Here is a 12,629-nt window from a genome sequence, read left to right on the forward strand (position 1 = left end):
GAAAGATAATTGCAAAAAATAAAGAATGATAATCATATCAGTGTTTTACACCAGATGGAATTGTTTGATCAGAATGCGCCATCATGCTTTACCTTCATCTGATAATATATCTAAATTTTCGAATTATTTATAAGTGATTGACATCTATCATATCTTATTTCACGTTGTTTCATTAGTATTTCATCACCTGAATGGATTTATGTTCTCGATAAAGGTTTATATTGTCAGTTGTTTGTAGGAAAAAAGAAATAGTCATGGTTATGAAGCACATGGCCTCGAGTTCATCATCACAAGGAAGATAGAGTGAGGAAGGATTACTATAATTGATACCTTTTATACTTAATTCTGTCTTGATTAATCATTATTCTTTATATCTTTAATCATTATTCTTTATATTCTTTATAGGTACAGAGGACATAGAACATATATATCCACGTTTTTTATAACTTTTGTCTACTTGTGAACTGATTTTAATCTTATCATTGATCATCTTGAATTCAGGTGATTAACTATTAATCTGATGTCTCTAATGTGTTCAGAATGGCTTATGTTATTACATATTACGTATTGTACATGTGGAATAATTTTCCTATAATTGTGAATACTGTGGAGCATTATTTCACCAACTTATCATAAGTAAGTAATGAGAGGACTTCATAGAGGAAATATTAAGTGAGATAACAGAATATTACCAAAAGAAACTCATGTCAAAACCTTATCTTGGGACTTGAATGATGATAGAAACATCCCAGGATGAAGTTCGTCTGCTGTGTCGTCTGTTTATTGACATCCGGCACCATTGAGGTGTTGCACCATCGTGGGTGTCACTTGATATTTGCATCAATAATTATTGAATTTATGCATAAATCCTGACAGTGAGAGAGGTGTGGTGGTGTTTATCGTATTATAAAGTCTGTTGATTTTGTGTTATAGGATTTCCTACTTTTACTTGTACATAATTATTGTTTCGTAACCTTAAGGAAAATTTAATGTTGAGAAACCTGCTCCTTACCTGTTATTATGTTATCTGGACACTACTGTAGCATTGAGAAAAAGTCATTCAACATCCTAAGGCAATAGCAATGCTAAGCCGATAGATTTTTTTTTTTTTTTTTTTACCAATCTTAGGGGCTAAAGGACAGATTTTTACCAATCTTAGGGGTTAAGGGACATTTTTTCCAAACATAGAGTCTAAGGGACAGACTTTTACCAGTCTTAAGGATTAAGGGACACAATTCATAAATTCGTGTATTTCTACTTACGTTTTATCTACTTTAACCTAACAATTTCCCTGATCTGCGTACCCCACCCCACTGTTGCTTCAGTACCATCCAGAATAAAAAAAGAATATCCCATATGATGTAGCACTGGTAGAAATCATTACTAAATGTAAGGAATATATTGATACTCTGTGCAACCAGTAATGATAGAAATATGTCAAAGCTGTGGCAAAGATTGAAGATAATGGTAAATGAAACAAGGCAGATGTAGAGAGACAATAGACAAAGTCCGAGCACAGTGACATTAAGAATTCAGATTTTCAAGGTTCACAAGGCATACAACTGTAGTTTATGTTAGTTACTTCATAACTTCCACCCCAGGAGTCCCTTCTGTCTCTATGAGGCTCCTGCAGCACCGAGGAAGTTGACCATATCCGCCAGTCAGGACCATAGGTAATAAAGGATTGTGATGTTGTATGTCTGTTGATATGCAGAAAGTGCAGTTGCATATTGGGTATTAAGGATCTTTGGATATATTAAAACTTTTTGTAATGATAGGTGATGTCTAGATAGGAGAATGCGACTCATGTCAGGTTGGGGAGTGTTTTCTGATATGACTCGTGGGTTGAAGTTTATGTGAGTTGGGTGGCCATTTGTTTAGTGTCTGTCAAATTAGTTCAGCGTGTGTTTTTTGTCATTGTGATGTATGTGAGGGATGGAGGGATCTGTGAGGCTACTGACGTATGGGACAGGAGCAAGCTTTTTGATATCAACTTCGGGGTTAGTAATTAGTTGTAGAGACGTTTACATGGGAGAGGGTCCAATACTGTTGTCGAACATGTTGGAGGACCTTTTTTCATTGTGAAGGAGTTTTGGGTTTTTAGTTGCTACATATTTAGTGATTGTTCTGACTGCACTTTATTTTGTGTTTGGCGGGTGTGTTATATTTGTTTTTGAAATGGTGGAAAACTAGGCAGATGAGGCATAGTTTAAAGTGGATGACCTTTTTGTAGAAGGTATTGAGGATTTCTTTTTCTTTTCCAAATCTGGGCCAGTTAGTGTTTTGGGGACGTTTAGTTTGTGTCTTGCTTTTGTTTTGTTGTTATTGATGTGGGGAGTGAATGTCAGGTTTGTCGTGTGTAATGCTTAGAATGGTTGGTGTTTTGCTCAGTAGGAGTAATTGTACTTTCATAGTGACTGGAGGGAGTGAGCTGTTAATGTTAGAATAAGGAGATTTAATGTGATTGATGTTTGTGTGAAAACGTAGCTTGTGTTTAGGAGACTTTTAAGAACTTAGTAGATCTAATCAAGACAACTTTATGATGAAATTTTTTTTTATATTTCCAGACCACTCCATCAGTGACCATGAGCAGCTGGCTGAGTAAACCCATAAAGGGGGTACTTCTGGATATTACAGGTGTTCTCTATGAGGCTGGGGAAGGTGCTGGTACTGTAATACCAGGCAGTGTTGAAGCTTTAGATAGGTAAGCTTTAGTGTCACAAATTCTCATATTAATTAGTAACCATTCCAGTCATAAATTTGGTCTATATCTTCCTTCCCTCCAGTCTATGGTTTTTCAGAAAAATTGAGAAAATTGAATATAGGAAATTGACTGGTAAGAGACACAAAACAAAAAAAGAAAAAAAAATCAGTATCTGTAATTCTTTTTAGGTTTCCTTAGCAATACATTACTTTCTGAACATGTTTTGACCTTTTAACTGTCAAAATAGGGCCCAAGTAAAACATCATGATAATCCGTATATTTCTATGAATAACTTTCCATCAAAACTGAATGTTATTTCTTTCCACAATCCTGGGTGTTTATGTTTCTAGCTGCCAGATGCATGGATGTCATGGCTGCCTGAAGCATGCTCTTGTAAGAGTCCTTCCTCCTTGGAGTTTGTATGGTAATTGACAGCTATAAAATTTCTGAGAGGGAATTACTTCTGCTGGTGACATATGGTATCTATATATGGCTCATGGCTCCTCCAAGAGATATAAATTGGGGTGGGGAATGTGAGCAAATATCTCTGCATGTGTAGAATTCCAGTTACAATTGGACGACATGCATCTGTAGGACTGAAAAGTTTAAACCTGTGGGACACTCATGCTAGATTATTGTGCAAAGCTTACCCATCAGTTTATTTTGTAGATCCTTTTCCTATATTTCAAACATTGAGAGTGAAGGTAGAAATCCTTTAAATGTCTGATAAATACATTGACACCTCTTCAAGAAAAAAGGATTTTAAGTTTATTTTGTTTATTTAGTATACTTTGTTGCTGTCTCTTGCATTAGTGAGGTAGCACAAGGAAACAGACAAAAGAATGGCCCACTCTTGTTTAGGTTAGCTCATGATTAAAGATGTATATCTGTATGAGATGATTTTTGTTTTGGAATAGTGCTGCAGGAATCATTTACTGTGTTATCAGTAAATTCTTTTTTTTTTAGAAATAGAAATATACAGATGCAGAAACAACTGGTTTGCTACCTGCTGCAATTTTCCCCTTATCATAGGTGTGTGTATTACAATATCCAATTGGCAGTAAAAGCGCATGTCATCTACGTCTCTAAACTGATTATATAGAGAAAGAATTCTTTCATACTAAACTAATTTCCTCTAGCCAGCTTTATGCTGCAGCCCACATGGTAGTTTTAGAGATATCACTGTCTTCTTGGATGATTACTTGTGTCATTTCCCAATGTTTCTTTTTCTACATTTTTTTGTATATTCTTTCTGCTGCCTTTGTAGTTTTGTGCGTGCTTGATAAGTATCTGTCAATATTTTCACATCATCTAATTTCCAAATGAAAGCAAGGGTGGTGACTTAATAAGTCTGCAGGATTCTGTTGCTGTGTTCATTATTTGGCTGTTTGATCCATAAGATTTAAACATGTGGAATTGTTTCATAGCTATAGGCTTGAATGTTTAGAAAAAGATTTTGCATTTATTTCTTTGCATATAATGCCAGAAGAGAGACATAGTTATGACATGAAGATAAATTTTGTATCTGCATGGTGCTCCACTTAAAATTTTCTTCCACTATCTTACAGGCTGAAGGAAGCAGGAATTCCAGTACGACTTGTGACTAATGAAACTTTTTCAACTCGGAAAGTGCTAGTTGAGAAACTTCACCATCATAACTTCAGTATATGTGAAACAGATATCTTCAGTCCAGTACCAGCAGTTATCTCAGTTTTGAAAGAGCAAGGGCTGATCCCACATCTTTTGGTTCATCCTGAAGTTAGTTACCAGTCTTGTTTTTCCAAGGACTTGTAACTGATAGAGCTCTTGGCTTTTGGATCATATGCTAATGACTTCTCTGTAGATTAGTAGAACTGCTCAAAAATGCTTCTATAGTTGCCTGCTAAGGCATACAACCTTAGCAGGCATCTATAGTAGCATTTTGCCTTCCCCATGATGTCATACTGCCACTTTCCTCCACTTAAGCATTAGGGAGAGGTGGAGATATTTCTCAAGCTTTAGGGGAGGTGAAATGTTTACTTGCAAGAACCTCTGGTGAGATTTTTGTCATGAGGTTGGGATTGTTTCCCATCAGTTGTAGCAAGATTTTTAAGAATAGTATAACAGTATGTAATGTGCTAGTAGAATTTGAATATCTTAAAGTGCTTATATTAATTGCTGATCATAATGACTACTGTAATGATTAATTTCCTGTCTTCTGATGTGTTTGGACAAAAAGCTTAACATTTTTTTGTTACCTCCCATTGCTGTATATGCAATGATAGGGTGGAGATAAACCATCGTTAAACATGTTATGGAGTGACATATTTTTAGTAAAAGTTAGGAAGCTCTTGGAAAATTATTAAGTTTAGTGCATAATGAATACAGCATACATAGTTACTTAAACTTCACCCCTTTTTATATTAGTAAAGGGAAATTATACAGTAAACAGCTTTTTCTTATTCCACAGATTGAGTGTGAGTTTAGTGAAGTGCTGACAGGTCACCCAACTTGTGTAGTGATAGGGGATGCAGATGAAGTATTCTCATTTTCTAATATGAACAAGGCTTTCAAACTACTGATGAGTTTGGAAAAGCCAAGACTTTTTGCCTTGGGATATGGGTAAGTTTTTACTATCAAATCTTGTGAATTGTAACTGAATTTCTTTTGCCGATTTCTCTTCCATTGGTAATGTCAAGCAGGTTTGTTACAGCACCTGATGGAGGCACTACACCTGTCTGTACTATATGTCTTTGTAAAGGGTCAGTAGGAATACAATGAGTGTCTAGTGTATCCCCATTCCATATTTTTGAAAATCATCTCAAAACATTCCTTTTATTTTTGTACATTGTGTGCTGTCTTTTTATATTTTTTTGTGCTTATGATGTTGAAAAAAGGTTTATGATCACACTTCACTTAACTGTTCTGTCTCTTTTTGAGTGAACTAGGAATCTAGGTTGCTGTTACTCTCCATCAGCATATAAGAGTATTATTGAGCATTATATATTGCCCATCTTTCTCATGGAGTTCCTTGAACACTAGTTCTTTTTCACAATATTGGAACAGCTTATCCTGCATTTTGGTGCCAAGGAAATTAAACACAAATATAAATGATTGCTGGGGGTGTCATTAGAAGTTTAAGAAAAAGAATTTGGCTTAGGAATTGGTAATGACTTAAAATGCACAGAGCTTTGCTTAGCTGCTTATGATACATAGGTTTCAAAGCTAGGAATGTAATCTGTACAGCAAAAGATGCAGTACTTACTCTCTAAAATGTATGTCAGACCATATTTAGAGTATGATGTTTGGTTTTGGTAATCAAACTTTATCAGAGATGAAAAAAACTGTAACAAATACAAGAAATGATAACCAAACAGATTTCATCAGAGAAATAAAACTCATGAAAAAAGGGTCAATGAATGATGGCTGCATAGTGAGCAAGCTCTTCAGTGGTTTTCAGCTTGCACTCCTTTGACTCAGGTAGCTGTCTATTTTTTCTGCTGCATCTACATGTGTACTGCTGGAATTCTTTCGACAAACATACAGTCTTTCCTTGTTAAGCATAACACTCGACAGCACTTATGCAATTCATTCTTAGCAGCTCGAGATTTTCCTGTGGTGAGCGCTTTGCACTAGCCATGCCTTTTGGCGAAATGATAGGAGCAATAGATAGAAGTAGTAGGTTGGAACGTTAGATAGAACCAGTAGGTTGGAACTTTAGGCAGGAATATTAGGTAGACACAGTAGGAAGCAGTAGTTGGTTGGAACGTTGGGTAGGAGCCTCCAAAAATGCTGCGCTAGAGTTTCCCTTTGCCAGTGGCCTGTTTAGAGTGACGCAGTAAGGCTAACAAGTAGCGCTGGAGTTCAACAGTTATGGAGAATCTTTGGCTGTGGCCACAGCATTGAGGGAATTTGCAAAGGTAATGGGCATCAAATATATGGATAGATAGCAGGGGATGTACACTCTCTCTCTCTCTCTCTCTCTCTCTCTCTCTCTCTCTCTCTCTCTCTCTCTCTCTCTCTCTCTCTCTCTCTCTAACCATGACTTACTCCATACCCCACATCATCTAAAACACATTACATCCACCTCCCTATCTTGTAACACATCCAGAAATCCACTAGAATACTCATTCCATCTCCTTTTCACATTTTTGTCTGTTAACGCCTTTCTCTCTCCTATCATCACTGTCACTCTTATCTCTTCTGTTGTTCCTCTCACACTGTTCACCTTACAAAAAATTTTCTTATTCTCTCTGAAGGTCATTGATTCTCCAAATCTCTCTTATGCCCCCTTTATATGCTTGTACACCTTTCTCAACCTCATACTGCTCTCTCATGTCACCATTGGTCAGTAAATAAATGTGAATGAGTGTTTGATATGTCCACCTTGCCTCCATGGTGTGATGTCATAGGGTTAAATGAGTTGCTGTATTGTCTATGAATCCTGTAGATGAGCATCTGACAGCTGTGTTTTATGGCTAGAGGACAATGAATCCTCATGAATACACCTCATTTTGGGTGTTAAACTGGTGTCATATCCTCCACCAAGCGAGTGCTCTTTCAAATGCTGATAAGCTTTTACCTATGGTAGAGAAATGGCTTTTAATCCTTCAAAATCTATATTTCCATACCTTTGCATATATTAAATAAATTGCTGTCAACTTTCTAGTCAAGACACTTCACAATGCATGCCTATTTTCTCTCAGACTCTTTGGGTATGATTTATCAATTGACACGTTACTGGCAGTAAGCTATTGAACTGAAAACCTGTCAGATCTTCATGCCAAAATTTTAAGGAATGTTTTTCCTCCCCAGAAAATATTACAAGCTCAAAGGCGAGTTGCAACTTGACGTTGGAGCTTTTGCTAGTGCTTTAGAGTTTGCCTGTGATATCAAAAGTGAAGTAGTGGGTAAGCCTTCACCCCAGTTTTTTGCTGCTGCTTTATCTGACATGGGCGTTTCAGCAGCAGAGGTTTGTACCTTCCTAAGGAAACTGTATAAAACTTTTCTGGAATACTAATAGCATAATATCAAATTTCTTTTTTAGATTGAACATTGCATGCATATACAAGTGATGGTTGTGATTATGATTAGTGTTAAAGAGTTTGGTAGTCTTCTATCTGTGACTGTAATTTGAATTTGGTTAAAGAAGAGTTATCACTAGGGGAGGTCATCAGATGAGTATTATTTGTTTTGATAATCTTGTACTCTTTTCAGTGTTGTGTTCTTTGTCTTTTAAAAATCTGTCACACTGTGGTATATGCTTTGAATTCAGAATTTTTAAATATCAATAAAAGTATGAACTTTAATTACTTTGCGTTGGAGGCATCATTGACCATGATCCACTTACTGTAATCTTATTTTCAGGCTGTAATGGTTGGGGATGATATAGTGTCTGATGTTGGTGGAGCACAGAAGTGTGGGATGCGAGGTGTGCTGGTGCGGACTGGAAAGTACATTCCGGCATGTGAAAACCACCCTACTGTGAAACCCCATTTTATTGCCAACAATCTTTCAGAAGCTGTTGACTTAATCATTCAGGCTTATAAGAAAGGTTAATTGTTTATTGTGATTGCCTAATTGTGGAGCATGGGGAAGGAGTTGTACACTTTAAAGGCTCCATCTCTTAATGTAAACTCACTCTTCTGTTCTACAATTTTTTTAAAAAGCCATTATAGTTTCCTCATTTGTTCTGTTCATTTGCATCTTTAAGCATGGAAGTCCTATATCACTGAACTCTCCTTGCTAATTCTGAAGAACTTCTTACAATCAACTTTGTCAAATTAATTGTGGCAATTGAAAGTTGTTATTGTGGCTCACATCTTTCTTCTCTGTTACAATATAGTCTAAAATCATGGTTCCTATCCTCTCCCAGTAATTCATCTCTTGTATATGTGTCAGGTACAAACTTTCTTGCCCTCCATTAGACCTTCTCAATTTAATGTACTTGTTTCCTTATGTGTGGTGCCCTGGGGATAGGGGAGAAAGAATACTTCCCATGTATTCCCTGCGTGTCGTAGAAGGCGACTAAAAGGGGAGGGAGCGGGGGGCTGGAAATCCTCCCCTCTCGTTTTTTTTTGATTTTCCAAAAGAAGGAACAGAGAACGAGGCCAGGTGAGGATATTCCCTCAGAGGCCCAGTCCTCTGTTCTTAACGCTACCTTGCTAACGCGGGAAATGGCGAATAGTATGAAAGAAAGAAAAAAAAGTCCAGTAGTGTTTTTAGGTATTTTCTGAATATTTTCTTATACCCATAATTTTTTTTATCTCTTACTGGATCACCATTTTCTCTATTAGTGAGATAGCATCAGGAACAAAAAAAGGAAGGCCAAGATAGTACCAGAAACAAACAAACAAACAAAAAAGGCGACATTTGCTCACATCCATTCTCTGGCTGTCATTTGCAGTGCACCAAAACTACAGCTTTCTATCCACAACCACACTCCACAGATCTTTCCATGGTTTATCCCAGCCACTTCACATGCCTTGGTTCAGTCCATTAACTGCAAGTAAATGAAATATAAAGAGGTAAATGTATTTACAAATATTAGAAGCAGTGAAGACCTATCTTTTAAAAAGAAGCAGGTCAATTGGGAAAGACCTAAGAGGGAAAAAGAGTTTCAAAGCTTCAAGATGTAGGGAAAGAAACATTTAGCAAACCAGCAATTTCATTGAAAACCATGTCTTGAATAATGGTTTCCATAAGTTTTCCAATTACAGATGGTAATGTAATTGGATGATAATTTCTTTGCACTGACTTATTACCTTTTTGAATATTAATGTTACATTGGCAAACTTCATTCCTCAGAGACTTTTCTTGTATCAAGTGACTTACTGAAAAGAGCAGTCATGGGCTTAGCTATTTCATTTTTTTGCTTTGTTCATTTTCCTAAGATTAAACTTATAAGTGCCTGCTATTTTATTCATTTCTTTTGTGTGGATTGCTGATAGTATGTCTTCACTTTTTATGTCAATGTATTGCACAACATTCTTCTCCCTTATCAAGGAAACTAAATTTAGGACATGAACTTATGTTTTCTTTCATAAATACTGAATTTAGGACATGATTTATTTCTTAATTCAGAAATACAGATGTGTGCACAATGAAAAAAAGATTTTTACCATGGCTTCATTATTTTGAACCAAGTCAATGTGTTCTGTAATTAATGGACCAGTTAACTGGATAATTGCTCTTGCTTCAATAAGGAATATTATGCTCCTTAGAGTTTCTTTTGCTATTTTTGGCAATATACTATCAATATATATCTCTGACACCCATTCCCTCCAGGAACTCCCATCAAGGCGTGGCCATGCTAAATGTCTCCACTTATCCCTGTCCATACACGTTTCCCTCACATAAACCATTCTATGCATTCTTCCACCATTTTTCTCCCTCCAGTATTCTTCCACCCTATTTGCCCATGTCTCAGGTATTCTTCCTCTCATACTAAGCCCTTTAACTGTACGATCATACACTTTCCATGTAATCTCCCTGTCTTGGATTCTTTCCACATGCCCAGATCACCTCAAAGTATTATGTTTCACCCACTCTACCACTCCACAATTCATTACCTCTGCATATCCTGCCATACCACATCTCTCATGCGCCCTTTCATTTCGTTCCTAATTCCTTCAAGTCACACCATGTGCTCTTTTCAAATAGCTCATTTCCACAGCCTGGTTTCTTGACCTCTGTGACTCATTCCATGTCAATTTTTTGGCTGCATAAGTTAGGGTAGGGATGATTATGCTGCCCCTTAATCCTCTCTTCACTTCCATACTTACACCTCTACCTTAAATAATTCTGTTAAGGAACTCGTTGACTCTATTACCCTGTACTGCTCTCTCCCTTATCTCTCCTTCCATATCACCAAACGTACCCAAGATAGCTCCTAAATATTTAAGTTCTCTCACCTCTTCCAGTTTTACTCCCCAACATCCAAAGCATAGTTTAGTACACTTTCTTCTTTCACTCTATTTGGTTTTACAACATCTATACTTTCACTATGTTTCCTTTCAAACACCATTAATTTACTTTTACTAGCATTTACCCTCAATTACCTATGCTTACACACTTTATAAAACACACAACCTTCTGCAGCTCCTCCTCTTCACTCTCAGCAAACAATGCTGCTCCTCTGTATAAGGCTCTCACACCATTCAGTAATTGTACCCCTACCTCATATATCTTTAACACATCCCATAAAGCGTTCCACTCGACTCTGTCGTACGTGAGGATTATAAAGATCTTGTGAATTAAGTTTTCATTTAGCGCAGATAACTTAGACACTGTTTCATTGCTACTAAAAACCTTCCTGTTTTACCATGGTTACCTATGTCACTCCTGTGTTTTAATTTTTCAAAATTTATTCCTATTTGCTTAAAGTTCAGTCTGAATTTATTTTCTTTCTGTGCCTTTTGTATTATCACCTGAAGGAACAGGGGAAAGAGCCAAATGAGGATCTTTATTCCTCCCTTCTGGATGCTATTGTGTTCATATAGAAAATGATCAAGTATGAAAAAAGGCTTTTTATGTTTATAGTTTTATTTTTTGAATAACAGTTGAGTGGTATTTGTTGCATTATTTTCATAATGCTTTGAGTATGTTTCGTGTTTATTTTAACCATAGATCCTAATCCCCTAGTTACATGTCAGTGGATGTAACAATATACATAGCATGATTTTATACGTACTGTGCAAACTTTTTTAGTACCTATTTCACTTTTTATACTGTGTAGCGCTACTGTATTGGCATATGTAGATACAAACATATGGTAGTTATATTGTTAAGTTTGGTTTGTTGTTGATTGCAGTAAATTTTATATGAAGTTATCTGTCATATTTCCTTTCCTTGATCCTAAACGGGTTCATTTGATTAATCTTTTGCAACTTTTTTTATTGATCACCTACACACTCTTCAGTATCAAAGAATCTTAAGCTATGCTCAGAACACTGACTGAAAAGTTTTACTTGCTGGTTTGACTGTTATATGAGTGAAGTAGTCACTCCTTACACTGCAAAAAAAAAAAAAATACCATACCTTACCAACCTGTATGTTTTTTATGCAGGTTTCAGGGGCTGTCTTAACTGTGACAGTTCTGTCCGGAACCAAATTTCTTTTCGTGAGGCCTGGTTTATTCTGTTATGATATTGTAGGTCATCTTTTATGAATTATGTTGAGCAATATAGTTGGTCTGGAACACCTTGGAAAAAAAAAAAGCTTTTTTCTTATAAAGTCTCTTTTTTTTTTTTGTGTTATTCTTTATAGTTGGTGGTAGAGTACTGAGCAGACGTTGGCCCATGATATTCATTATGTTTTCCTTTGTGTTCCCCAAAATTGTTCTTCATGAGTTTGATTTGCATATTCCATAGAGTCTGCTCGTTTAGACTTAGACCGCTCATGGGGTTGTCTTGGTAGGTCAGCGACAGCAAGCCGGTCCTGAATGTGTACCTAGTCTTTTTTTCATTATTATTAGTAAGCCAGTAGCTAACCTTTAAGGGTCATTTCAAAGGTCAGGCACCCAGACTTAAGGGTCGTAGTGTCTTACTGCAAGGGTTTAGATAAAAACATGTACACATATCTGTCAGGTTGTCGATCGCTGGTCACTTCAAAGATACAGTATATCATTAACTATCTATATAGCTTAATATTGGTGATTAAGAAGTTTCGAATTATGGCTAGTAATGATTTTTTTTAATCAGTGATTGAATCATGTAATGGCCCGCCTGAAAACAACATAGTTTATGAATATCATTAAGATTCATCTCGTATAAAGAAAAAAAAAAAATAAAGCTTCATATTACGGGCTCTGGAACATACTGGATGTAATTAACTGAGCGGCCTATCAAATAACACCAGCGTTGCAGATATTAAATATTTTACAGAGATAAAGGTGACGAATGTCATGAAAAACGTGATGTAATTTTTGCCGTATATGATGTCATAT

General features: G+C 36.3%; 1 protein-coding gene across 5 annotated transcripts; it reads left to right on the plus strand.

Annotated features, from left to right (window-relative positions):
- The first annotated feature begins 181 nt into the window (after window positions 1-181).
- LOC139750992 (phospholysine phosphohistidine inorganic pyrophosphate phosphatase-like) lies at window positions 182-11,514 on the plus strand. Of its 5 annotated transcripts, none has more exons than XM_071666018.1 (6): window positions 182-303; window positions 2,568-2,704; window positions 4,273-4,462; window positions 5,154-5,305; window positions 7,499-7,655; window positions 8,051-11,514. In XM_071666018.1, the coding sequence occupies exons 2-6, from the start codon at window positions 2,586-2,588 to the stop codon at window positions 8,240-8,242; spliced, it is 810 nt and encodes a 269-aa protein (XP_071522119.1). In that variant the 5' UTR covers window positions 182-303; window positions 2,568-2,585; the 3' UTR covers window positions 8,243-11,514. The 5 variants fall into 5 exon arrangements, with proteins under 5 accessions (XP_071522119.1, XP_071522121.1, XP_071522122.1 ...); XM_071666020.1 differs by lacking the exon at window positions 182-303 and adding an exon at window positions 364-501; XM_071666021.1 differs by lacking the exon at window positions 182-303 and adding an exon at window positions 518-636.
- The last annotated feature ends 1,115 nt before the right edge of the window (window positions 11,515-12,629 follow it).

This window comes from Panulirus ornatus, chromosome 10 (genome assembly GCF_036320965.1).
Source record: "Panulirus ornatus isolate Po-2019 chromosome 10, ASM3632096v1, whole genome shotgun sequence".
Classification (NCBI taxonomy): domain Eukaryota; kingdom Metazoa; phylum Arthropoda; class Malacostraca; order Decapoda; family Palinuridae; genus Panulirus; species Panulirus ornatus.